We start from the raw sequence: 26,330 nt of genomic DNA on the forward strand, positions 1-26,330 counted from the left end.
AGCTGATGTGCTGCACACCGTATCTCCTACACCACCTCTGAGGAACCACTCGACTGGTGGCCTTTTGGCATGTGCCAGGCCAAGAGCTATTCTTTCATTTCCCACTGCTTGTCATCCCAGGTCAGGTGAAATACTCCCATTTTTCCCATCTTGCTGCTCACTTCCTGCAATGGTGTCACAGAATAGTCCCCAGAAGGCCAATAAAAGTCATTGGTTAACTACACTGATTGTTTTAAATACAAAGAGGGGAGGGTGATGATTAGCATATTCATGTTACTTCCTGGAAATCATTATCATATGTAAATCCCCTCCAAACATGTGTAGTTGTGTTGAGCGGGGTCCTCTGGTGGTCATCAATACTCTGTCTCACTGTGTCCGTGATTGAACCCCATCCTTGCCCAAGTTCACTTTGTCTTTGGCTGGTCTTTCCTAACCACAGGCAGTTTCTTCAAGTAACTGCAACACTGGGTTAAAGTGTGACAGCTGTTCCCCTCACACTTTAAACACAGCTTAGGCCAAAAATCTGTTCCTCTTGGATTCCCACCGACAAAATGGGGAAAACCCCCATCCCCTCCCATCCCATCCAGTGTAAAATGGGCCTGGGAAACACCATCTTCCAACCTGGAAATGTGTCCTCGCTGCTGGATTGGGATTTGTTCTTCCTGAGGGTTATTTGGCGTGTTTGGCAGAGATCGTGCTGTGAGGAGCGACGATTTCTGGCCGCCCCTGTTGAGGTGGTTTTTAACGTTGAGGGAGAATGAAAACGATCGCGGGATGACGACACGATGGGTTGGGGGGTTGGGGTGATTTGGGGTGGGTTTTTTCCTCCCCTCCCTCCCCCCTCGTTTTGCCATCAGGAAGGGATGATGCTCTTTGCCCCGAGGTGAGGTGACTCTGACAACATCGCCGCGTGTTCTGCTGCTTAAAGAGTGAAGCGGGTTCAAGATGGTTTGGCTTGAAAAGCACACGAGCGTTGAGTGCCAGGACGAGGTCAGGGGTTGGGGATAGATCCAGGGCCCAGGAATTCTTCTCCCGTTCCCCAGATGGCCTTGTCTCCTCATCCCACTAGCCCAACACTCATCAGACATTGGCCAGGGAGGAGAAAACCGTCTCTCTTCCACACGGAGAAGTGGCGTTCCAAGCCCGAAGGGCATCTGTCCCCCTCTGTGAGTTTTAATTCGTTGCTTTTTTGAAGGATTTGAGATGCCCCCAGCCCGTCTCTTTCCCCCCAACCCGCCTCACCGCGTGTGACATCACGTGTGTTCCTGTCCCTGTAGCAACGGGCTGGCCCAGGGGTGGCCAGTTTCTTCCCAGCATCCTTTGCGGGTAGCAGCCAGTAGTGTCAGTTGTGGTGCCGTGGGATACGCTGTCCAACGTGGGAGTTCGCTCCCTCCAGCTCCTCTTTGGGAGCTTCTCCGGGGTCATTAGCCCAGCCTCGCTGGCCCCATACAGCTCAGTCATTTGCTGATCCCAAAAAGAATTGCAGCTGCCAGACAGTTCAGAAGCCAGGTCCTGGAATCCTTGAACTGCGGCCCGGGGAAGGTGTTTGTCTGCCACCGAGCTTCTCCTTATCATCTCCCGAGGTAGCTGACTTCTCTCTCTCTCTTTTTTACCTTTCCCCACCTTTTATTGCTCTGCTCCTCTCCAGTTTCCATTCCCTGACTCTTCTTGGGGAGTTGCGACCCACCAAACCCTGCCAGGGCCTGACCCCAAACCAACCCCCCCTTTCTCCCTCTGACCTCTCTCTGTGTCCCAGCCCTGCCCCGCGCCACATCTCAGGTTTATCATTGGAAAACTCCTCAATTCCAAGTCTCTTCTTGGTCTCTTGTGCTGCAGCGGAACTTTAGGGACAAAACCAGCTAATCGGGGCAGTTTTAAACCAGACTTGTTTTTCCGGCAGACGGTTGACGTCCCTCTTGACCAGTGGGTGTCCATCCCCACCATCATCCTCATCTTCTCTTGAGAGGAAAAGGAAGCGCAGCGCCCAGGGGCTCCCAGCCCCTCTGCTCTCCTGACCGTAACCCCCCCACACCCCTTTTTCTTTGCAGTTGACATGGATGATGAAGACGCCCGGTGCCTGCTGGATGTCATTTGGTAAGCGAAACGCCATGGGCTCAGGAAGGCGGGAGGGTGGGAAGGGGGTTCTGCCGCTTCCCCGGTGCAGCATTAGGTCTCCCGCAGCCAGAAATCCTCTGAGGCACGTTCCAAAGGGGTCCCAGCCCTGCAAACCCTTCCTGATGGATGGTTGGCATCCCTCAGAGGGCTCCGGGCTGTACCAGAGGAGGTTTGGCACTTGTCCCCTACCCCGTCGCCGCCTCCTTTTCCTTCAGAGTTGATGGCCGGAGCTCCCTGGGAAGAGGGAGGCGATGGCAGCCTTGGGAAGAGCATTTACCTTCCCCGCCATACCTCAGGCCTGCGACGGAGCCGCTGCCTTCCCAACCTGCCTACGCCCTTGGGTTCCATTAATGAAGGGAGCTTAATTAGACCCAGGTGCGATGCTGCCAGCGCAGCGTGTGCCTCGTGTCCCCCCCCAACCCTTTTCCTCCTGCTCTTGTGTCTTGCAGCGACCCTCAGGCCTTGAACGACTTCTTACATGGATCTGAAAAGGTGAGTGGTGGCTTGGTTCTCTGCCCCGAGACCCCTTTTTGTCCCTATCCCACCTCCTTTCTTCTCAACCAATGAGGAGCGGGGGTTGGGTTTTTTCCTCCCCTTACCCCCCCAAAACCAGAAAGCAAACCCCAAGCTCAGAGCCGAGTTCAGAGCAGTGAGCCAGAGCTCAGCTACCCGGCAGCACCGCGCACAGGGGCTCTTCCCCCCCCTTCCCCTTTTTGTGTGGGTTCTTTTTGGTTTCTCTTTTTTAGATACGTTTTTAAATCGGTGGTTTTCATGCATTTTTGGGGGCTTTGTTCCCTCAGAAGAAAGTAAATCTTATTTTTTTAATTACAGATTGACAGTGATGATCTCCTGGACAGTACAGGAGATGCAGCCAGTTCCTTTTTTGAAGGTGCTGGGGTATGTATTTTTAATTTATACTTGAGGAATGACGGCTTAGAAACCTTTCCCTTTTATATTTTCCCTCTTCCTCCACCCCTTTGGTTTTATATTTCCCTTCCACCCTTTTTTTTTTAATTCCTCAGGTTTTTTTCATCTCTTTCCCAGCTCTAGTGAGAAAAAAAGGCAGGATGCAGGGATTTGTTCCTCTCTCACAAGAAAAGTAGCTGCGTTTTTCATGGAGGGGTTTTTCCTTTCAAGGTTTCTTCCTGGAATATGATTTTTTCTCCCCTTCCCAGCCCAATGGGGTGTTTTCAGAGCTTTGCTCTGTGTCCGTGTCCAAACGTCTTGAGCCCCCTCCCTTCCACCCAACCTCGTTGGGACGTCCTTGGCCTCCCTGGCTTGCAGCTGGTCATTCCAGGGCTGTCTTGTCTGCTCTCCAAAGGCCGCAGCAGTGGACAGGTTCCAGCAGGTAAATTAAGTCACCGTCAAGGGTCTCCAGGGCCTGGCATAGGTCAGGAGGGGACCAAAGTTTGGCAACAGCACAGCAAAGCGCAGCCACGAGCCTCCTGCCCATGGGGAGACGAGGGTTTATGAGGCAAAATCAGAAGCCAAAACACGGCCGGTTCCTCCCAGGCAGGTCCCAGGTGCCACCTCCCTTCTTCTTCTGTGGGGTGGGGGGGGAGGGAGGCAAAGCTATGGGGGTTTGGGGTGCCTGTGCCGCCCGTGGCATTAATGTCTGCGTGGCTGGAGAGGCGCTGCCACGAGCACACGACCGATCCCTCCCCTCCCTGTGCTCGTGCGCCGGATCACCCAGAGTTTAAGGTCCAGTTATTTTTTGGTTTTCCCAACTTCTTGTTTTTTCCAAATTTTCTTTTAATTAATCCCATGTAGGTGCCACAAGGGATCATCCTGCAGCAGCCTCCCACCAGCCAGGCTTCTGCAGAGCTCTGCCAGTTCACCAGCCCGTGCTCCTCCATCCTGGTGAGCGGCCAAGGACAAGCGGTGAGGGTAACGCCGACGCCAACCCCCGAGCATGGCCAGGCGCCCACCGCCCTCCCGCCTTCCACCGCAGGTTGGTACCCAAGCTGGGGAGGGTATCCCAAACGGCACATGTTCACCAGGAGCTCGCGGCAGTGGGGTGAAGCCCGTCACGCCCGTGTGTGGTCAAATGGCCACTCATTTTATTTTGCTAAAGCTCCGGCTATTTTTGGGGAGGGGGAAGATGGGGAGGGGAGAAGGGGTGAATTCTTGGATGTCATTACTTATTATCGAGGTTTTGGGGAGGGGGGTGGGCAGGAAAGACGCGGTTGTGAGAGTGAAGGGTGAAAGGTTGAGGAGTGAACATGGCGTCACGCCGGTTCGGTTAACGATGGTGGATGGTGTTGGAAAGCGGGGAAGAGGGGGTGGGGTGTGCATCCCAAAGACTGACATGGTGTTTCCCTTGCAGACGAACACATCTCCTCCTTGTCCTGCTTGCAGAGCCTCTGCTCCTCTTCTTCTTCCTCCTTCTCATCATCATCTTCCTCCTCCTCCTCCTCCTTGGTGGTCCCAGCCTCTTCCAGCATCCTGCTGCCCTCGCAGAGCCGGAAACATCCGTTGCCGCAGCCGCCTCCCCCCATCCACCCAACCAAAGTGCTGATCAAGCACAGTGGGGGTTCTCCATCCCTCACTGGGGCCAAAGCCTCCCCAGTGCCGGACAGCGGGGATGGGGACGCTCTTCCATCGCGGAGCAAACCCCCCATCAAGACCCCCCCTGAGGCGCAGAGCTGCATCCGCCTCAACCTGAAGGTCAGGCAAGAAGCCGGGCGCATCAAGGTGGTGCACAGCACCGTGGTGTACCCCGTGTACCAGCGCCCCGCCAGGCGCCGCCTCACCAAGGGACCCGTCCCCACGGCTCTGGCGCCGGCAGGCAGATGAACGGCACGTGGCTCACGGGGCTCCATCTTCCCCTGAGACAAAACCTGGCCTGACCTACTGCTGCCTCCTGCTTCTGAAACCCTACCCGGAAAACGTGGATGCGTTGCTGGACCCCCCGCTACGCACACCCCCACCCCCTACTCCTCACCCCCAAGTCTCCTTCCCACCCCCCGGTGCATTTGTGGGATCCCTTAATCCCGTCTCCTTCACTCCTGGATTGATAAACCCCACACCAATAAATCCCGGATCCAGAAATCCCAGGTTGATAAATCCCAGAATGTTTTAATCCCAGATTGCTTCAATCCCACATCTCTTCTTCCTGGATCGCTTAATCCCTGGTCGTTTAATCCCAGATTGGTGATTTGGTGTTTCTCTGCTGCCAAGGGGCCTTTCCTGGAACCCCTCAAACTTTCCAAAACCCCTCTGGACCTGCACTGATGTGTCCAGGGCTGGGAAGTGGCAGGTGGGAAAGTGATCTGGGATGGGAGGTGTATTAGTGGGATGTGGTGGTTATATCTGTGGTGGGGGTGTATCGGTTGCGGGGGGACTAACACGACTCCCCCCACAGGTTCATGTGCACCCACATCCCCAGCCAGGTCCTGCAGAGTATCAGCCTCATTGACCCCCCACACGGATCCTTTTGGGGGCCAAGCAGCGCCTCTCCAGGGATAAGGGGGGTGTGAGGGGGCCCACAATCCCCCTCACTGTATTTCCCCCACACCCCCTCTCAGACATTTGTCGCTCTGGCCATTCCCCCCCTCCCCCTCTATTCCCCAAAAAAGCCAGCGCCCCCCCTTTCCTGAAGCTGTTTTGGGGCCCCCCCACATCCCTGGGGCTGGTGCCAATTTTCCATGCCCCTTCCCCCTTGTTCTGCTCCCCACACTCCCCAATTTCCTTCCACACCCCAAAATCCTCAGCCTCTGCCAAGAGTCCTGGGACTGGCTGCTGAATCCCGGGAGGGAAGTTGGCTGGAGGAGCCCCCCCTCCCCCTTCCCCACTGAGGGAGGGAGATTGAGAAACATGGAGGGGGGAAATGGAGCGATCTGGGGAGGGGTGTCAGGAGTGGTTTGGGGCCAAATTGGTGGCTGGGTGGTCCCTGCTGAGGTATGTACAGGGGGCCTGGAGGGGGCCAGGGTAAAGCGGTTATCAAGGGGGGGTTTGGGGATCAAGGTCAAGGGACTCATGGTGCACTGGTAGCCCCTGTTTGGGTTCTGGTAGCCCCCAGCTATGTGTGTGTGGGGATGCAGGGAGGGGAGACCTGGGGAGTTTCAAGCAGGACACTTCTCAGGGCTGGGATTTGGGGTTAGGAGTGGGGGGGACCGAGCCCTTTCCCCCCCCAGCCGGGGGGAGGAGACCGGAGGGGGAACCTGCCCAGGAGCCGGGCCGCCGGCCGCTCCCACCCACCTGCGTCCCCCGGGCCGCGGAGGCTGCGGTGGGGGGGCGGAGAGAGAGAGAGGAGAGGAGAGAGCCGCCCCTCTCCTGCCCGGGCTCTGCCTCCCCAGACAGGCGGCGGGAGGAGCCAATGGCGGGGCTGCCCCGCACAGCCCTGGGAGGGGCGGCCGGGCAGGGCCGGGCCGGGCAAGCGGGGGGCAGAGCCGGGGAGGGACGGCCCAGCCCGGCCCAGCTCCGCCCAGACAGGCAGCGGTCGGAGCCAATGGCGGGGCTGCCCCGCACGCTGGTGGGAGCGGCCGTGCCGTGCCGGGCGCGGCGCAGGACGGGCGCGTTCCGGCCGCGGGCTGCCGGTGCCTCTGTGCCGATGGCTCCTGCGGACCCCCCGCGGCCTCTTCGCCTCCGTCCGCCGCGCCCCCCGCACCGTCCCCGGCCGCGCCGCCGCTGCAGAGGCCGCCCCCCAGGTGAGCGATCCGCCCCGGGCCGTACGGCCGCCCGAGGGCCTCGCCCCGTCCCTGAGGCCCCGCGGCCTCCCGGGTGCGGCCTGCGGGACCTCTCCTCGGCGTTCGAGCCCAGGGCGGGAGCGGAGCTGCGGGTCCCCCCGCCCCGAGAAGGCCCCTGGCGAACCCGCCCCCCTCCTTCCCCCCCGGTGGCTTTTCCATCTGGGAAGCGGGGAGTTGGGAAAGAAACGGGCCCTGGGAGCGTGCGTGGGGCAGGAGCAGAGGGCTCTGTGTGTGTGAGTGTGGGGGGGAGCAGCGGCTGGGGGGGAGTCCCGGCGTAGGGCGTGTGGAGACACGGGGATGCCTTCCCGGGTGTTAACGGTACCAGCATCCCCAAGCTCCCTGTCACAGATGGTGGGTGGTGGCGGCGTTGGAAGGGACCTTAGACATACATCTTGTTCCAGCCCCCTGCTATGGGCAGCGTTGGCCATGCCGTGCCTGTGGCTTCTGTGTCCCTGAGGCGAAGGAGCGTCTTGTGGAGAGAGACACCGGCTGCACCAGTAGTAGTTCCCAGTGCCAGGGCAGGAAGGTGCCTGTGCAGGCGCTGCTGGCTGTCCTGGCAGGATGGGAGCGGGAGACCCGGTTTCCCTCAGCGACCCCTCGCTGGGAATGGCGGGCGAAGCGGTGCCAGGGAAGCCGCGTCAGGTGCTCCAGCTGCTCTCCCGCTGCAAAGGGGTTTTCCAGCAGCGCTGGCTGGGACGGGCTGTAAGGTGGCAAAGGTGTTCCCAGGTCCCCTGTGGGAGTCCTTGCACGGAGCTCTCAGCCACAGGCTGGTCGTTATTTCTGCCCCTTGAGGTTTTCCCAGGGTAGAAAGAGGAAAAACTGTGGGTGTGGGTGGTGAGACCCCTGGGGAGAGAAACTCAGCGTTGTACACAGGGGCATTGCCTCGCTGAAGGGCAGTGTGTGGCTTGGGGGGGGGGATGTTAACCTGTGCAGAGTAGAAAAAACCCTGTTCCATGTTAGCCAAAGCCATGTGTTTGGTGCTGGGAACAAGCATAACACATGAAGAAGCATTAAGAGAAGGGAATTACCCCACTGTAGTGGGATAATTAGCAGTGCCGTGGCTGGGAGAGGCGGGGGATACCCTGCGGTGGCTCTGTGTGTGTCTGAGATGATCCTGATGGGGCTTGGAAGGGGAACTACAGCAATTAGCTCTGGAAGTTTTGCTTGTGTGAAGCTCACCCATAGTTGTAAATCCCTGTTCTGTGTGTTCTTTCCTCAGCCCTCAGCAGCCTGTGGAACATCCTGATGGGCAGGAACCTCCAAAGCTACAAGCAGGTGCCGCCCATGACAAAGGTTGTTCACAGCCCTGGTTCTTCTGGGGTTTGGCATCCCTTGGAAAACTGAGGGGTTTCTGAAACTGCAGAAGGGTGTGCAGCTTGGAATGAATCCCACTGCTTTGGGTGGGATCGAGGAGCTGGGCTGCCATGCAAATGGCAATCCTAACCCCTCTTAATTCACACTCTCACGTGGCCTGCCTTTGTTGTTTAGATGCTGCCATCCCTGGGTATGAAGAGAAGGCTGAAGAGGTTTTTGCTGCTGCGGTGAAGGTACCAGCCAGGGCAGCAAGGAAACGCCAGGCTTCCCTCAGCAATGGCACTCCAGGAGCAGAGTCTGCAGGAGAGGTTAGCAGAGACTTTCCTGAACCTGTGCAGCCTCAGGCTCTTCTTTTCCCTTGACAGCAGGTGCCTCTTGTGTGCTGGGTTTGCCTCGCTCAGGTTTGCCTGCTCTGCTCTGGCACGTGGAGCTGAGGAAGGAGCACCCAAAACACATGACCTTGTGAGAACAATCACCTGCTTCCTCTGGATAAAGCCCTCTCTGCTGGGTTTGGTGTCCACCGGCCTGGGAGAGGATTCCCATAGGACTTTGGCTCTGTATAAACAAATCCTGAGCTGCTTGACCCCTTAGTTTGGTTGGGAGGTGCAGTGTGTTTCTTACTGCCCCATAGGGTGAGAGGAGTAAGAAACCCTCGTGCTCTATTATTTGTCCCTGAGAGCACCATTGACTCTTTGTTTGTACAAAACCCCTTTCTGAGGGGCTCAGCTGTCCCCGAGCCAGAGTCAGGGCTGAACTCTGGAATGCTGAGGAGCTGCCCGAGGGGCACTGGGCAGGAAGCCTGAGGGGGTTTAATCACTGCACATAAGAGAGCCCATATTAACAATCAAACCCAAAGGGCAGCGTGCTGGTCAGAGATCCTGCAAAGATCCTTCTCCTGCACTCTGAGCCAGCACATCCCGGTCCCCAAGTCAGACCAGAGCTGCCTCCATTTCTGGAAGTTTCCGCTGGCTTGGGCTGGTGTTCAGGTTAAACTCAGGGTGGTGCTTTCTTTGTTTCTGTTCCAGACTCAGGCCCTTCCTGCTGAGCCTGCAGTGAAAAGACCCAGAAGTTCTGTGCTGGAGGAAGAACTGGTGCAGACTGGTAAGGCTGATGTGAAGTCATGAGCTTGTTTCTCCTGCGCTCTTCCTGGCGTGTGGTGCAACTCTCCCCCTCGGCTCACGGACGGGCTGTGGCGGCATCGCCCCGCGGTAGCGTCTGGCAGTGCTGGGGTGGGAACTCAGTCTCTTCCCTGTATCCCTGCGCTGCTGCTGGGTCGGGGCCGGGCGTTTTACTCGGCATCTCAGTCCCGGAGCTGCCTTGGATGCAGCCAGCTCCAGCTGCGATACGGCTGCTGCCAGCTGGCCAGAAGGAAACTGGATTGATTGGAGGTGTTAGATCCCCAGAACCCTTGTTGGGTTTGAGTCTGGGGTTCAGCCTGGCGATACCTCGTGCCCAGTGCAACTTGCTGCAGTTGCCAGTGAGAAAATCCAAGGCTGTTCTAAAGTAACAGAACACAGGGAATGTGAAGACGTAGGGGTGTCCTGGTTTCTTTTCTTGGAAATGGCCTCATCATCATCACCATAGCCTGTTACAACAGCCTCCACACCCCCATGTACTTCTTCCTCCTCAACCTCTCTATTGTTGACCTTGGCTACATTTCCACTACGGTTCCCAAAGCCATGGCCAATTCCTTCTGGGACACCAGGGCCATTTCCTACACAGGATGTGTGGCTCAACTCTTTTTCTTTGTATGTTTGATCTCAACAGAGCTCTTTCTTCTCACTGTCATGGCCTATGACCGCTACGTTGCCATCTGCCACCCCCTGCACTACAGGACCCTCCTGGGCAGCAGAGCTTGTGTCCACATGGCAGCAGCTGCCTGGGGCAGTGGGTTTCTCTATTCTGTGCTGCACACGTGCAATACATTTTCAGTGCCCCTCTGCAAGGGCAATGCTGTTGACCAGTTCTTCTGTGAAATCCCCCAGATCCTCAAGCTCTCCTGCTCAGATGCCTACCTCAGGGAAACTGGACTCATTTTGGTGACTACCTGTTTAGGTTTTGGCTGTTTTGTGTTCATTGTGGTGTCCTCTGTGCAGATCTTCAGGGCCGTTCTGAGGATCCCCTCGCAGCAGGGACAGCACAAAGCCTTTTCCACCTGCCTCCCTCACCTGGCCGTGGTCTCCTTGTTCCTTAGCACTGCTGTCTTTTTTCCCACCTGAAGCCCCCCCCCATGTCCTCCCTATTTCTGGACCTGTTAGCATCATTTCTTTGCTCAGTGTTTCCACCAGCACTGAACCCCCTCATCTACAGCATGAGGAACCAGGAGCTTAAGGATGCCATGTGGAAACTGAGGACTGGATGTTTCTAAGCAGCTCATCTTTGGCATATTACTGGCCATGGAACTCACATTAGGACCAGTCTGTATTTAGTATGAATTTTGGTGGTTGTTTTGTCTTCTCAGTAGCCTAGATACATGTATGCACTTCACTTTTCTCAGCAGGTTTCCACCTCTGCTTGCTCTTTGGTCATTTTGATGCTGCTCAGCTCTCCAGTGTCTTCCGAGACTTGGAAACTTCCCGTCTTTCAGATGTCTAATAAGCGGTTCTCTCAGAAGTTCAGTGTGTTGATAAGTGACCTTTCTATGTATCTGAGCAAAAGTTGGTTTGGAGAGAATCTCCTCTGAAAGCTGACCCCCTTCATATGCTGCAGCATGAGCATGAGCCAGCAATGTGCCCTCCTGGCTAAGAAGGGCAATGGCATCCTGGGGTGTATTAGAAGGGGTGTGTTCAGCAGTGTCCTGGTTTTGGTCAGGATGGAGTTAACTTCTTTTGTAGCAGCAGATGGAATGCTGTGTTTGGGTGTTAAAATGAAAGCAGTGCTGATAACACCCTGATGGTTTTAGTTGTTGTCAGACAGTCAAGGACTTTCTCAGCTCTTCCTATTTCTCTATTCATGAGAAAGGAGGGGCGAAGCCAGGACAGGTGACCCAAACTGGCCAAAGAGAGTATTCCATACCAATTACATCCTGCCCAGTATAAAGGGGGGCTGATGGGAAAAAGCCATTCTGGTGTGAAGCTCTTTGGGAACAGAGCGGCGTTGACCCAATAAACAGTATTTCAACAATCATTTTGGAGTGGGGTTTTTTCTTTCTTTTCCTTATATTCTCACAGCTGCTCTAACTCCTTTAAAATCAAAATCGAATCCTACACTAAAACCAAAATAACCTAGAAGTGAAGCTATTTTATTAGGGTGACTGTAACATTTCCCCCTTTGAATGTATTGATAATTATACTCAATACTTTCACATACTCAAATTGTGGCTTCACTGAATGTCAAATTGTCACATGCTGGTGGATCTTTTCACTTGTGCCAAATGCAAACTTTGATTTCCTTTAAAGGGAGATTTCTTCCAATTGAGCATAGTGTAAACCATCCTGAATTCATTTGTGATATATTTTGCCAATTTGCAAATTCTTTCATCAAATGATACTTTAGTTTTACCTGCTATTGATACTTGGTTTGTATTTATTTTCTTATCCAAGCTTGTTCACTTGCTTTTGCTTGCCAAGTTACAGGTTTGTCTCTGAGTACTACTTGTTACCTGCGCTGGGTGTGGCAACAGTTTCTCTTTTATTCATGTTTCCACCTTCACAGACTGCAGAGCAAACAGAAAAACAGATTTGTTAATCATGTTTCAAAGGTAACTTTAAAGTCTCTGGATCTCCAACCACTCTCCAGCTAGTGGGTGTTGCCTTCTTCCCTCTGGTGTAGTGGATCCAAGCCTCTGATTCAGCAATCTTGAACATCACCAGGGTGTCTGCACCCCAGTGGCATTCTTAATGTCTTATCTGCAATATTTCTCCCATGATTAAGGGAGGCAATATGACCTGACTCTTGAGAGTCCTTCTGAATCTTTCCTTTTGCTATTTCTGTATTTCCAGTCTGATGTGCTTTACAGAGGTAGGATTGCTGCTTGGAGTGGTTCTTGAACCAACAAGAACTGTAAAAATTCCTTTAGATGCTAAATATTTGGCCCTGGGAGGACAGTAGTCCTCCTTCTTTCCATAGTGCTCCATGGACATGGACTTTTCAAGGTTACATCATCTTGTTATGTAAGAGCTACCTGGTATTTCATCCTCCTTCTAGGGGATAGCCAGTGTGTCCCCTTTTGTTCCAACACTGGGACCACCATATGTTGAACACCGCCCGTGATGGCTCTTGTCCCTCCCGTAGGCAAGAGGCTCATCCTTTGCTTACCAAGTCCAGTTGCCTGGAAAAGCATCCCACTGGTCTTTCCCAGCTTCCCATTCTCTGGATCAGAACTCCCATAGCCAGATGTTGCCGTTCGTGGACAAGGAAGTGGAAGTCTTTAGTTAAGCCCGGTAATCCCAAGGCTGGTGCTGTCACCAAGGCTGGTTTTAAGTTTCCAAAAAGCCTTTTGTTGGTGTCTATTACATATAAAAGGGGGAGACTCCTGGCCTTCACACAGTGGTTTGGCTGTTTGGCCACAATGCCTGGTCCAGAGCCAACACCATCCTGCCACTCCCAGAAAGGCTCTCAGTACAGTCCAAGGCTCTGGAACACCACAAATTCCCTCTTTTCGGTCTGTCCCCAGCATTTGTTGTCCTTGTGAAATCTCCAGGCCCAAATATATTACAGTTTCACTTGCAGGTTGAGCTTTCTTCTTGGATACCTTGTACCTATGAAGTCCCCCAAAGTTTAGCAGTCCAATGGTTCCCTGTATCCAGGCTGACTTCTCTTGGGTAGCTGTTAGAATACCATCCAGGTGTTGCAAGAGCAGCTGTTCTGGTTGCAGAGTCACTGTCTCCTCGTTTGTTCAGATCTCCAGTTCCTTTGCTAATTGGCTGCCAAAGTTGGTCAGGCTGTTTTGAAACCCTTGGGGCAGCCGTGTCCAGGTCAGCTGTACCTTGTGCCCTGTGTGTGGACCCTCCCCCTCAAAAGCAAATCATTTATGACTCTTTTTCCAGGTTTATGCAAAAAAGCATCTTTTCAATCAAGCACTGTAAACCACTGATAATGTTCCTTCAGGGCAGTCAACACTGTGTAAGGATTTGTCACTACTGGGTGCAAGGTCCAGCTGCTCTTAGATCCTGTACCAATCTATACCCACCACTTGGCTTTCACACTGGTACAATGGGTGTGTTAGAACTTGATTCATACCCTTCTAAAATCTTATCTTCCAAAAATTTGTTGATCAACCTTTTAATTCCCTGTTTTGCCTCAGGTTTAACAGGGCATTGTTTAATCCTATTGTTAATGCTAACTGGTTTTGCCCTTTCTCATAATGGGTGGCTGACCTTAACTCCTGAGTGATGCCCAATTATATTCCACATCAAACACATAAACAATATTTCAACAATGGTTTTTGGATGGGGTTTTTGTTGGTGGGTTTTTTCTTTTCCTTTTTTCCTTTTTTTGAAAAATGCTTTTTTTTATGTGGGTGCCTGGGTAAAGGTAAGAAGTGAAAAGGGGGTTCCCTTTTCACTTCTTACCTTTACCCAGGCACCCACAGGGGGGTTGGGTTGTGGGGCTTTTTTTTATGCTTTGCTTCTCTCCATCTGCACCCCTCAGGGGATAACAGAACCTTTGATCAAAGCTCCACACTGGCTTCATGCACATCTCATTCACTCACATTTATACACAGCTCCAGCATTCAACTTTCTGTGCTGGTTTGGCCCTGGCTAGAGCCCAAATGCCCACCAAAGCCACTCTCTCACTCCCCTTTTCAGTCAAACGGGAGAAAATATATACTGGGAGGCTTAGGAGTGGAGATAAGGACAGAGGGATCACTGTCCAATTAGTGCAATGGGCAAAACAGACTCAGCACAGAATAAAAGAAAGAAAACTAATTTATTACACTACAGCTACACACCCAGGGAACCAGAGTCAGGTGATGAGAGGCACAGCCAGGTCTTAAAGCACCTTCCCCCCACCTCTCCCCTTCTCAGCAGATTTAAACGTCATCATGATTTTACTCCCTTCTCCCCCCTTACCCCTGCCAACATGGCACGGGGAAGTGCAGGGACTGGGGAGTGGGCTTCTGGCAATTCCTCACAAGCTGCTTTCCTCCTCCAGATCTTAAAGAACCTTCCCCCCATCCCTCCCTTCTTTGCAGACTTGACTTTAATCGTAAATTTACTCCCTTCCTCCCCCCATCTCAGCACAGGGAGGGGCATTCCACCTGCTGCTAGAAAGAAAATTGACTCTTATCCTGGCGTGAAACCAGGACTGTCCCCCACCTAGGGGAAATCACCCCCTCCTGAAAGGTCAGTGTGCTTACTGCAAGCAAATGGGCTTTGGAACAAGGACGGCCTGAGGCTGGGCAAGCCTGTGATGGGAACTGACGTTACAAAAATGCATCATGGAAGACCAGCCATCCTTTATCCCCACGAATGAAAAAAGCATTTCTTACCACTGCATCATCAATCTGAGAGACGCTGCTGTGGCTCATACCCAAGGTTGTTCAAGTTCTCCAAGGTGGGATCACTGCTGTCACTGGGTGACTTCAAGTCGCACCCTCGGGCTCCCCCTGACCAAACTGGCAGCCCTTGGGCACCAGGATTTCCTGTCAAAGACAAGCCCACTGAAGTATCCTGCTTGCACCTTCGGTGAAAGCCCATAGTTTCAAAAACAATCCAAATGAGCTTCTGTAAGAAAGATCCCTAAGCTTTATAATCACCCAGATGACAGTGATGGGTCTTAAAGCGTGAGCTGACAGAGTCAGAATGATTTCACATCCACAGCGAGGGAGGGAGTCCCAACACTGAGAGCCAGCCCAGGCTGGGGAATGGGAAGGAATAGAGGGACTGTGGAAATTACACTCCTGATACCCCTTGCCAAATCACAGCCCAGAGAACGGCAGATGACTGTTCAGGTCTTGAGCAGTTAACAGAAGCACATTCCAATAAAAGCATCAGAAATATCCCGTTGAAAGGACACGTTTAGGCCCTTCTAGTTGAGCAACCAGGCTGGGGAAGGGGCTGGAGGGCAAATCCTATGAGGAATGGCTGAGGGAGCTGGGGATGTTTAGCCTGGAGAAGAGGAGGCTGAGGGGAGACCTTATCACCACCTACAACTACCTGAAGGGAGGTTGTAGAGAGGTGGGTGATGGTCTCTTCAGCCAGGGGACAGAAGATAGAACAAGGGGAAATGGCATGAAGCTGTGCCAGGACAGGGTTAGATTGGATATTGGAAAAAAATTTGTTACTGAAAGAGTTGCAGGGCTGGAACAGGCTGCCCAGGGAGGGGGTTGAGTCACCATCCCTGGATGTCTTCAAAAAAAGGGTAGATGAGGTGCTCAGGGATCTGGTTTAGCACAGGATGGGAACCGTTGGACTCAATGATCTTCAAAGGTCTCTTCCAACCTGGTGATTCTTGTGATTCTTGTAATTCCTGATTCTAAGAGACCAGCAAACCCTTTCAGCTTCACAGCTTTAGGAGCAGAACGTGCAACAGGCGGGACAGAAAAGTACCAGGGCTCCAAATGGGGATTCCCCCACCCCCACGTGATTCTCGCACGCGCTTTGAACGCCCATCAGGAGAACTCCCTGTCACCTGCCCTGATGTTGCTGAAAACCCAACACTCATTGTGGCCAGAGCATGTTTTGATGAGGTCAGCCCTTCGATAGGCTTTCCCCCACCATGACTGATCTACTGGAAAAACATGCCACAGCCAGAAATGCCAGAACAAACACGGGACACAGCAGAGGCAACTGAAAGCATCAAGAACGGATTCCCTCCCAGTCTGGAAAGCAGTTACAGCACTCCCTTCAAATCTCCTGGGAGTATCAGGTCAGACATCCCAGTGTTTGGTAAGGCTAAAGCTAGAAAGAGGAGAGGAGCTGTGCTGGGGGCAGGGACGGGGCTGCCCAGCAGAGGCCATGAAGGAGCTGGAGAAATGGGAGAAATATGGGTGTGAGTCCAGGGTTGTGTGACCTTGTTTAAAGAGCACGGGTCCTGTGAGTATGATGAACAGAGATACTTCAGGTTGCATTCATTCTCGCTTCTTTTATTACTAGGACTTTCCTGCTATGCCTATTCTCTTAAAAAATAGTAATTAAAAAATCAGTCCTGTATCTGCTGCAGATGGACTAATAAATCTCAAGTTTGACAGGATCTTGAATCTCCTGGCTTTGTCCCCACCTGCAAGACGTACATCCTGGTTTTCACCTGCTGCCCCCCTGTCTCAAGGCAACCAACTGTTGCCAAGCAAACACCCAACAGAGGTCTAGAATAGCAACGGTTGCCAGGGACCTCTGGTGACCAACCAGTGACACCTCTGTCAGAGGGGCATTAGTTGGGAGGTCACTTCCCAGAGCGGAAGCACTTCTAGTCTTGTCTGGGGAGATCACCTCTTGTCTTTTCAGGAGAGATCACCTCTAGTCTTGTTGTGGGGGATCACCTCCAGTCTTGTCCGTGGAGATCACCTCCAGTCTTGTCTGGGGAGATCACCTCTTGTCTTGTAAGGGGAGATCACCTCCAGTCTTGTCTGGGGGGATCACCTCTTGTCTTGTCGGGGGGGATCACCTCCAGTCTTGTCTGGGGAGATCAACTCCAGTCTTGTCTGGGGAGATCACCTCCAGTCTTGTCTGGGGAGATCACCTCTAGTCTTGTCCGTGGAGATCAACTCCAGTCTTGTCTGGGGAGATCACCTCTTGTCTTGTCAGGGGAGATCACCTCCAGTCTTGTCTGTGGGGATCACCTCTTGTCTTGTCGGGGGGGATCACCTCCAGTCTTGTCAGGGGAGATCACCTCGAGCAGGTCACACACGACAGCATCCAGGTAGGTTTTGAAACCCTCCAGAGAAGGAGACTCCCCAGCCTCCCTGGGAAGCCTGGGAGGAATTTCCTTTTCTTCTCTTCTTCATTTCTTAAATCTTCTCTTTGATGGCTCAGTCGGGTGACAGTAGAGATGGTAAAGCTGGTATTTACTCAGTCTGCCCTTTCTCCAGACTTTATCCTACCTCCTGGGTCTGGGGTTCCTGAGGGCCCCTTTCAGACGGGTGGATCCTGTCCCTCTCCAACAGGTTGGAGTCACCAAAGAACATCCCCTTGTTGTCCAGGCCAAACCCCTGGCCTTAGTCCCAGCTGCGTAGCCAGGAGTTGAGAGGCGTGAGATTTCCCAGCCCGTTCAGTAGAAGGAGGAAAAGCCAACTTGGGCACCAGTGTTTTCCAGTCACACCCCCAGGGCTCTCTGGTCTGCCTTGATTCTGCCTGGTGAAATTGTTTGAAGTATAAAGGTGAAATAAGGTGAAATCCAGAAGTCTTGGTGCAAAATGTCCATATATCCCCAGTCTTAGGTAGGAACGTGTTGTGTGCTCTCTGGTAGGGACGTGAATTTAAGGAGCGGCTGGAAAACAACCCTGTTGGTGCTCACAGAAACACCTTCAGGCATTTATGTAGCTTCAGCCTTTGTGTTACTTTGCCAGTGATGACTGTAAGGTGCTTTCTTGTTTCTCCTCCCAGCTGTAATCCCTGAGGCTGTGTAAAATGGCTGGGCGCTTCCAGAGAGTCCTGCTGTGTGCCATACCTGGAGTGGTGGCACTTGCTGGCTGCTGGTGGCTGTACTGCCAAAGGAAGAAGTCTGCCAGCTCTAGTCAGGAAGAAAGAGCTGCTGAAGAGCAGCAGAAAGAAGTGCCAGCAGCGATCACTGAGGCCAGAGAGGCAGCCTCCAAGGAAGAGCAGTGCCCAGGGGATGAAACCTCGGCCTCCCTGCCCCTGGAGTTGGCAAGCGTTGCTTCCTCTGGCTGTGCACCTGCATCTGAAGGTGGGACGAGTGCGGAGGCCCCGTTGGAGATGTCGTGGTCTGATGCATCAGGCCAGCAGCTGGACTTGCTGAAGGCACCTGAAAGCCAAGATGTGCCTGCTGAGCAGAGCTCAGCACCAACAGAAAAACCTCCCGCCCTGGCTCTGCCTGAAGGCAGCATCATGCCCCACAGTGAAGGCCTGCAGAAAGAGGATGAACTGGCCTTGCATCGTGGCAGTAGCAGGGCAGCAGGGATGGGTGAAGGTCCCTCGGGAGGTAAGGGATTTCAAAATCCTCCTACAAATACATGGGGACCAAGAGTTTTATGTGCTGTACCCCTTCTGCTTCAGAACATGTCCATATCTATCCTCTCCATGTTTAACTTCCTCAGTAGAGGAAGATTCAGCCCTTGTACGGGTGGGTTTGCATTTGCTCTCGGAATTCCCATCGCTGTTGGCTCCGGTGTTAGCTGGGTGAATTTCAGGGTCTGCTGCAAAGGGGTGAATGGGCTGGTCCCCTTTCAGCACGGAGTTTGCTGTCCAAAGTGAAGCATGTGCTTGAGTAGCGCAGTGAAATGGGCCGTGTCTGGGTGCTGAACACCCCGCTGGTTTGAGACCTGCTCATGCGAATGGTTTCTGCTTCTGTTGAGGCAGCCTCCAGTAAGCACGGGGTCCTTCTGTCTTTATGGGCTGCTGCTGAATGGAAGCTGGATGGCAGCAGGTTTCTGAGGTGCTGCTGGGCGAGGCAGAGTTGTGCTCTGAGGAGCTGTGGTTGAGTCAGTCAGTTGCAGACCAAGTGCCCTGAACCCTGTCAGTTCCGTGTGAAGAGCTGGCATGGCCCCCCCACGTGCTGAACTCCCTGTGAAGAGCCCTGATGAAGCCATGGGGAACTGCAGAGTCCCTCTCTGCAGCAGCTCTGTTAGCGTGGCTCTCCTCACGCTGGTAGCTTTGACTTTGTGTCTTGGCTTGACTTTGTGCACCGTGGCACTGTTTGGAAGGAGTCCTGCTGAACTCAGGCCTCTGCTGCATTCCTAGAGCTGTGCAGCCTTTTCTTCAGGTCTAAAAGGAAACTTTGGGTAGGTGACGTGCAGCAGGACTTTCCCCTCTCTGAAATACCCCAGACCCCAGTACAGGAGCCTCCTGGCTGAGTGCAGAGGAGAAGCTCTGTGAAACGCTGCATTTTCCTGGCCTGGTGTCTGGTAGCTGGCTCAGGAGGGCTGTCTGAACTCTGACACGTGTGCATGTCTCGTAGACTTGGATGTCAAAACCATGGACTCTGTGGGCAGTGGCTGTGCCATGGGGAAGATGGTGACAGGCCAGAAGTCAAGGCCTGAAGAAACCTCCACCGAGCCTGACCTGGTCAGCTGGGAAATAGAGGTCCCAAGGGTAAGCAGCCGCTGGCCTGCTCGCACATCCTGCCCTGCGCTCCCTACCCATCTCCCGCTTCTTCCAGGCTGGTGCTGGCTCAGAGCCATCCCAGGGAGATCAGCAGCAAATAACAAGGACTGAAGTGTTTTGCATAGCGTTAGACTCAACAGGGGTGAAGAGCCAGTCCCAGCTGTAAGCATGAGGCGTCTCAGGGCTGTGTTCAGGGTATCACTGGCTCATTGTTCCCTGTTATCTTCCATCCATGTTGTTCTCCAAGATGTGAAGATGAATCTATGAAAATGAGCGGTATTTACTGGCCTGTATCTAGCCTGACTTATCCCAGACCAGCTCTGCACTGGTCCAGCATGGCCTTTACTTATCCTGCCTGGCCCTGCGCTACAGGAACTGGGCACATGGGTGAAATAAGCCCCAGCAGGGAGTGTGGTTTGACCTCCATTCCTTCTCTTGACTGCTGCTTTCCTCTCTTTCGCAAAGGGTTTAGTTGGCCGCTTGATTGGCAAACAAGGAAGATTCATGAACTTCCTAAAGCAAACATCTGGGGCCAAAATTTATGTCTCCTCACCACCTCATCTGCATGACTCTCAAGTCTGTCACATTGAAGGTAAGCGAAACGTCTCTGTGTTTGTGGTCCAATATGTAGCTCGGGGGCCAGAATGAGATGGGCAAGGAATTAAACAGCACGTATCTGCAAATGCAAGCCTTGCCTGTGAAGGATGTTACATTAATTGTGGGTGAAAACTACCTGCCAGTGAACTGGGTTCATCCTGGAAGCTAAAGCGGTGCGATTGGGGCCTGGTGGTCTTGAGTGTCTCACGTTGGTCTGACAGCCACCTACACGGCCGGTCTGTGGAACCTGAAGCTGTTGATGTGGTGCAGACAACTTTTGGCAGCTCTGTTTCTTCACGGGGTGGGGGGTGTCCTCAGCATAGCTGTGCCACAGACTTTCTACGGGACGTTTATCTTCCAGGCTTCCCTCAGCAAGTAGAAAAAGCACTGAGCCTGATCGGCCAGAAGTTCAGAAGTCTGCGCCTCACCAACGTCCACACTCCACCTCCACCAACACCACCAACGCCTCGTTTTCTCCCGACGACTTGCTGGGTAAGTCCCAGCTCTCTGGCTGCGCTGATGTCGGGGGCAAAGGCTGCTGTTGGTCACCGCTGTCGCAGTACACTCCATGCAGGTGGCTGGTTCACAGAGGCCCTCACAGCCAGGCTGGTTTTGTGTAGCTCTCTCTTGCCTGGCTTGTGTCACTGTAACGGGTCAGACTGATCTTCCTGTTGGAAGGTGGCCTTGCCCCAAGTCTGATGTCCTTGAGAGCAGCATGGAGTAACTTTATGCTCCTGATCCAGAGCAGCCTTTGGAAGTCAAATGCTGGAGTGGCAGGGATTTTGCACCCATGGCTGTCAGCCTCAGGCCACGCTGGTGGACCATGGAGTGGCTGTGAATGAAGCTTGTGTTGCAGTGAACTCTAACAAGATTTTCTTTCTTCCACGTGACAGCTGTGCCTCCCAGAGGGAACTGCTGTAGAAGTGGTGGTGTCAAACCAAGTCAATGCTGGCCACATGTTTTTACAGCAGCATACACACCCCACTTTCTGTGTCCTGCGTAGACTTGGCCAGCACATGAATGTCTGCTACTCCCAACCGGATATTCCCACTCTGCCAACTCCAGTAGAAGGCAAGTAACTCAATTGCTGAGACGCTGTTCACTTGCGAAACTTGTAGGGTTGTGCAAGAGCCTGATGCCCCTGAGCATGGTGGTGGCAGACAGACTTGAGAGTCCAAGGCAGCTCTGCTGAGTCGCAGCTGCAGGCGGGTCTGATGGAGGGGCAGGGGTGTGGAAGGGAGATGGGAGCAGCAGAAGGAATGCTGTTGGTGCTCAGGAGGTCGCTGCGCAGCGTGGCTGATCCACCCGAAGGGCTCGTTTCTGGGCATCCACTCACCCTGAGCTCTTGTGCTTTGCAGTTGGCACGATCTGCGCGGCTCCGGCTCTGGATGGGGTGTGGTTACGGGCTCAAGTCAATAGGTACTTTGAGGAGACAGGTGAAGTGGAGCTCCGCTACGTGGACTACGGAGGCTATGAGAGAGTGAAGATCCACCAGCTCAGGAAGATCAGGTCTGTAGCTCCTGCTGCTGCCACCGCTTGGATTGCTGGGAGCGTGGTCTGGGGTCTTTGGAGGGTCGTTACTTTTAAACTGAATTCCTGCTAAAGCAATTGATTAATTGCTGTAACCTTCAAGGACACAGGAGAAACTTAAATCCAACTTCTTTGGGTTTGTTCCCTTTTCTTCCAGGTCTGACTTCTTATCGCTGCCTTTCCAAGCAGCAGAAGTTTTACTGGATAACGTGGTCCCACTGGCAGGTAACGGAGCTCTCGAGACGTACCCTGGGTGGTGCTCCGGCAGGTTTCCCTGGGTGCCAGCTGTGTACCAGCCATGATTCTGTCTCAGCCTTCTCCCTCCCCTGGCGAGCGCAGCCTCTGGAGGGACTGGAGTGAGGGCTGGAGAAACATATTTTCTTCCAAATGTGCGAGCGAGTGTGGCACAACCTGTCAGGCTCCAGGGGAGAGATGGGGAAGGGCCAGGCTTTCTCCTGTGTGGAGGGAGGAGAGAAGGAATGACTTTACTGAGGAGCAGGTTGGCAGGATGGGCAGGGTATAGGTGAAGTAGCTGGAGCTACTCTGCCACCTTCTGTCCCGCAGGAGTTCCCAAGGCAAACTTAGCTTTTAATCTGCTAGACAAACACCTGAGATTTTCCTACTAGTCAGAGTCAAAACAGCAATGGCAGATGAAAAGTCTGCTCTTCTGCCTTTCAAGCCTCCCAATTCACCCGCTGCTGGTGTTCACATGAAGGTGGCTTTAGAAAGCGCTCGGTCCTTTCCCTTCGGCAGCACAGCAGGGATAATACTTGTGTGACCTCCAGCTCGATAGGCTGGGTCCAGCAAATGCCTCGAGCGGTGGCAGGGGAGGGTTCTCTGGCTGGGCTGCAGTCGGAGGTCAGGCAGGGTTGGTTGCATAGTCCCTCCTGGCCTGTGAAGCCTGGCCCCATCTCATCTGCTGTCTCCCGCTCTGCTCTCTCCACAGACGAGGACCACTTCTCATCCCAAGCAGACGCTGCTGTTGTGGAGATGACCAGAGGCGCAGTCCTGCTGGCGCAGGTCAGTGGGAGCTGTCTGGGAAAGCCTTGCTGCTGCTTTGAGTGCTGCTGTTGTCCCCTCTCCCCCAGCATCCTGTGTGTGCTCCAGGCCAGAACAAAGGCCCAGCTTGGACGCCCGGCTGCTGGGCAGGGCTCTGTTGGAGAAACCTTGGTGCTGAGACCTTCCTGGTGCAGCATCGGCAGCGCTGTGGCTGACGCTGGCCGTGCCAACTCTGTGGCTCAGGGCAGGGCACTGCTGAGAATCGCTCAGGCTTGCGACCAGGACTGGTGTCTGTCTGCACGCTGATGTCGGTCTGTCTTTTCCAGGTCACAAATTATGACAGTGCAACAGGTCTGCCACTGGTAGAGCTCTGGAACTCGATGGGAGATGAGGTGCGTCTGGCCACATGCCTGTTTATTCGACACTGTTAGAGTTGACGATGGTGATGCAGAGGGTGGCATAGCAACTGGCTGATGGTTCTTCCCAGTGGCCTGTTCACCTTTCTACTTCTTTTCCCCCCCTTTAGATGCTGTCAGTGAACAGAGCTCTAGTAGAAAGAGGACTGGCTCAGCAAAACAGACTCAGCACAGAATAAAAGTGATTTATTACTACTACAACTACACACCCAGTGAACCAGAGTCAAGATAATGAGAAGCACAGCCAGGTCTTAAAGCACCTTCCCCTCACCCCTCTCTTCTTAGCAACCTAAAGTACTTTCACAACCTTATTCCCTTCTTCCCCCCCTAACATGGTGTGGGGTGGGGCAGGGAATGGGGGTTTTCAGTCTGTTCCTCCTGAGTTCCTTCTTAGCTGGGGGGGCATTCCACACATCCACCCTCTTCACCTGCGGCACTGTGGTGTCCCACCCACAGGGGACAGTCCTCCAACTTCTCCAGCATGAGTCCTCTCTACTGGGGAGTCATCTCCTCACCACAGGCCTCTCAGCAGGACTCCTTTCCATGGGTGCTGACCTTCGGGCCCAGACTGCTCCAGCCTGGTCCCCCACAGAGTCACAAGTCCCCCAGCAAACCTGCCTATGCGTGGATCAACCTCTCCACAGGCCATAGATGGTCTCTGCTCCCCATCCTTATCCATGGGCTGTGAGGGGACACCCACTCCACCATGGTCTTCTCCACAGGCTGCAGGGGAATCTCTCTCTCCGGCACCTGGAGGGCCTCATTCTCCTTCCCCCTCCCTCCTTCCTCCCTGGCTTCTTACATCTTCTCACTCCCTTCTCTGGTGGAAAAATCCACCTGCCTGTGGGGTTTTTCTCCTCACTGTGAGAGTCAGACTGATCTTCCTATCAGCTATCATTCCTATGACAGTGTCAATCCTATCAAGGGCTAACTGCACTGAAGGAGCTGATGGATACCCTTTAAGCCTTATGGAAGAAATAATGAGGGTTTGAAGGGCTATTCAGACCCTGTCAAAAGGCAAAAGTTAGGGAACAAAATATCTATATCATTTTGAAAAGCCATATAGAGTGTCTCCTTAGGTTTTGCACTACCAACCACTTCACATAAAAAAAAAAAAGGGAGAAATGGGCAGATAGAGTGACCAATAATGGGAATGCAGTCTCTTTCTGCTAATTAGTGGCTGACTGATCTCTTTCCCATGTGAGTAGGTCAGGTTTCTTGTGTGATTTTAGTCACCTAGTAAGACCAGAAAAAAAAATAATGTATTTCTCTTCCAGACAGGGAAATCTAAACAAAGTCCTTGAGCTTCCCTGGATGTGCACAGTCCTGATCCCATCGGTAGTGCTGGGGAGCACAGAGCAATAAATCCTTTACCGGTGACAAGTCTCCCTTTGGTCTGATTCCCGGGGGTGTTTGGGGGGGATTGGGCCTTTTCCTTTCCAGCTGCTGTCTCTTGCCAGATGATGAAGAAGGGCCATTCCCGGCGTAGGGTTTTGGAGACACGGGGATGCCTTCCCGGGTGTGAACCGGTGCCGGCGTCCCGGAGCTCCCAGTCACAGATGGTGGGTGGTGGCGGGGTTGGAAGTGGGCTGTGTCATCTCGCCTGTGCCCATGGATGTGGACACACTGGACTTCAACACCACCCCAGTCCCATGGATGTGGACAGTGTCACAGGCTGTGACATCTCTGTGGACACCGATGTCCCCATGGAATAGGACAGCCTGCCAGGCACTGCCATCTTACTCAGCTCTGTTGCAGGGCTGGGGGAACATGAGAGGGAAGGGTGGTGGGTGGGAAGAAAGGAAGAAAGTTTTTGATGATGGATTTAGTACCTTTGTTGACTCTTTTGTTCTGCTTTTCCATTAAAAGTCATTTATTGAGAACCTTTCTGTGTCTGCATGTGATAATCAGGGAGTGCAGGGGGCACCAGAAAACGACACCAGAGAGGTGCAAGAGCACCCCCCAAATCACATCCATTGCTGAAATCGGATCCATTTGTCACTATTAATTTATAATCTGGTAAAATCGAGCTGTAAAGCAGAAACATCCCTCTCAGGAAACTGCCTTGGCATTTTATATCAGTAAAACAGCCCCAGTGTGGGTCCCTTCCATGGGGTCAGTCTCTTGGGCCCAGACTGCTTCAGCTTCGTCACTCACGGGGTCACACGTCCCCACAGCAATCCTGCTCTGGTGTGGGCCTCCCTCTCCATGGGCTGCTGGTGCTGACAGGACATTGCTCCAGGATGGGCTCCCCACTGGGTCACAGCATCTTCCATATGTCTCCACCCACTCCAGCGTGGGATCCTCCACAGCCTATGGGGGGGAACTTTGCTTCTCCTCATCCTCCATAGGCTGCTGGGGGACAACTTGCTTCACCGCGGTCTTTTCCACAGGCTGCAGAGGGGTCTCTCCTCTGGCACATGGAGCACCTCCTGTCCTCCTTCTGCGCTGACCTTGGGGGCTGCAGAGCTTCTCACATGTTCCCATTCCTTTCTCTGCTGGTAAAAAGCAGCTGCTTACAGCTTTTTCTGCTATTTAAATATGTTTTCATAGAGGCACAACCACCATCTCTGATTGGCTCAGCCTTGGCCAGCAGCAGGTCTGTCCTTGCAGATCCCCAAAACGGCCTGTGGGGCAGCTGCTTCAACCTCCACCTCTGCAACCTCCAGTGGATCAGCACCAGATATGCTGCGCTGTCAGCCACCTCCAAGATCAGCCATGGCACTGCTTCTCCATCAGTCAGTGCCCTTCAGGGACCCCACAGCTGCAGATGACCAGCAGGCTGCTCAGACCAACAGCCACCCAGGGACAACCACAGCTGTTCCTGCCCCACGCCCATCAGGGGTCAGCAGCAGGACTGCCAGCATCCCTTCCCTAATACCACCATCTCACAGGGCGCTGCAGCCAGTCCAGCCAGTCCTGTGCTGGTAAGCCCTTGGGGGCATCCCTGGGCACTGTCAGCCACTCAGGTGGTCCTGTGCCCATGGATGTGGACAGTGTGGAAGTCTTTGACATCTCTCCTGTCCCCATGGATGTGGACAGTGTCACAGGCTGCGACATATATATGGACATCGATGTCCTAATGGAAGAGGAAAGCCTGCCAGGCAGTGCCATCACTCTTAGCTCTGTTGCAGGGATGGGTAGGGTATGACAGGTTGGAATGAAGGAAGGGAGAGAGGGAGGAAGGGAGGGAGGGAAGTTGGAAGGCAGGGAGGGAAGAACGGTGTTGATTATAGATTTAGTACCATTGATGACTGTTTTGTTCTGGTTTTCCATTAAAAGCCATTTATTCAGAACCTTTCTGTGTCTGCATGGGATGGGCAGGGAGCACCAGAAAATGACACCAAAGAGGTGCAACAGCATCCCCTAAATCACATCCATTGCTCAAACTGGATCCATTTACAACTATTAATTTACAAACTGGTAAAAACGAGCTCTAAAGCAGAAACAACTCTTAAGGAAACTGCCATGGCGTTTTAGTTCAATTAGGTTTAGGTTTGGTTGGGGTT

At 53.4% G+C, this 26,330-nt stretch overlaps 1 protein-coding gene across 1 annotated transcript; it reads left to right on the plus strand.

Annotated features, from left to right (window-relative positions):
• The first annotated feature begins 6,652 nt into the window (after positions 1-6,652).
• LOC311202569 (A-kinase anchor protein 1, mitochondrial-like) lies at positions 6,653-24,204 on the plus strand. Its single transcript, XM_084277155.1, has 14 exons — positions 6,653-6,764; positions 8,023-8,096; positions 8,292-8,425; positions 9,143-9,218; positions 19,134-19,267; positions 19,745-19,871; positions 20,238-20,368; positions 20,770-20,947; positions 21,235-21,385; positions 21,564-21,631; positions 22,353-22,426; positions 22,732-22,797; positions 22,932-23,069; positions 24,099-24,204. The coding sequence occupies exons 5-13, from the start codon at positions 19,151-19,153 to the stop codon at positions 22,998-23,000; spliced, it is 981 nt and encodes a 326-aa protein (XP_084133281.1). The 5' UTR covers positions 6,653-6,764; positions 8,023-8,096; positions 8,292-8,425; positions 9,143-9,218; positions 19,134-19,150; the 3' UTR covers positions 23,001-23,069; positions 24,099-24,204.
• Positions 24,205-26,330: the final 2,126 nt, after the last annotated feature.

Source organism: Gallinula chloropus (genome assembly GCF_964237585.1).
Source record: "Gallinula chloropus genome assembly, chromosome: 31".
Taxonomy (NCBI): Eukaryota; Metazoa; Chordata; class Aves; order Gruiformes; family Rallidae; genus Gallinula; species Gallinula chloropus.

Coding starts and splice junctions, on each gene's coding strand:
- LOC311202569 (XM_084277155.1), top strand. CDS start 19,151: ATGGACTCTGTGGGCAGTGGCTGTGCCATGGGGAAGATGGTGACAGGC. Junction 21,386..21,563: donor CACCAGCTCAGGAAGATCAG/GTCTGTAGCTCC, acceptor CTTTTCTTCCAG/GTCTGACTTCTTATCGCTGC. Junction 21,632..22,352: donor TAACGTGGTCCCACTGGCAG/GTAACGGAGCTC, acceptor CTCTCTCCACAG/ACGAGGACCACTTCTCATCC.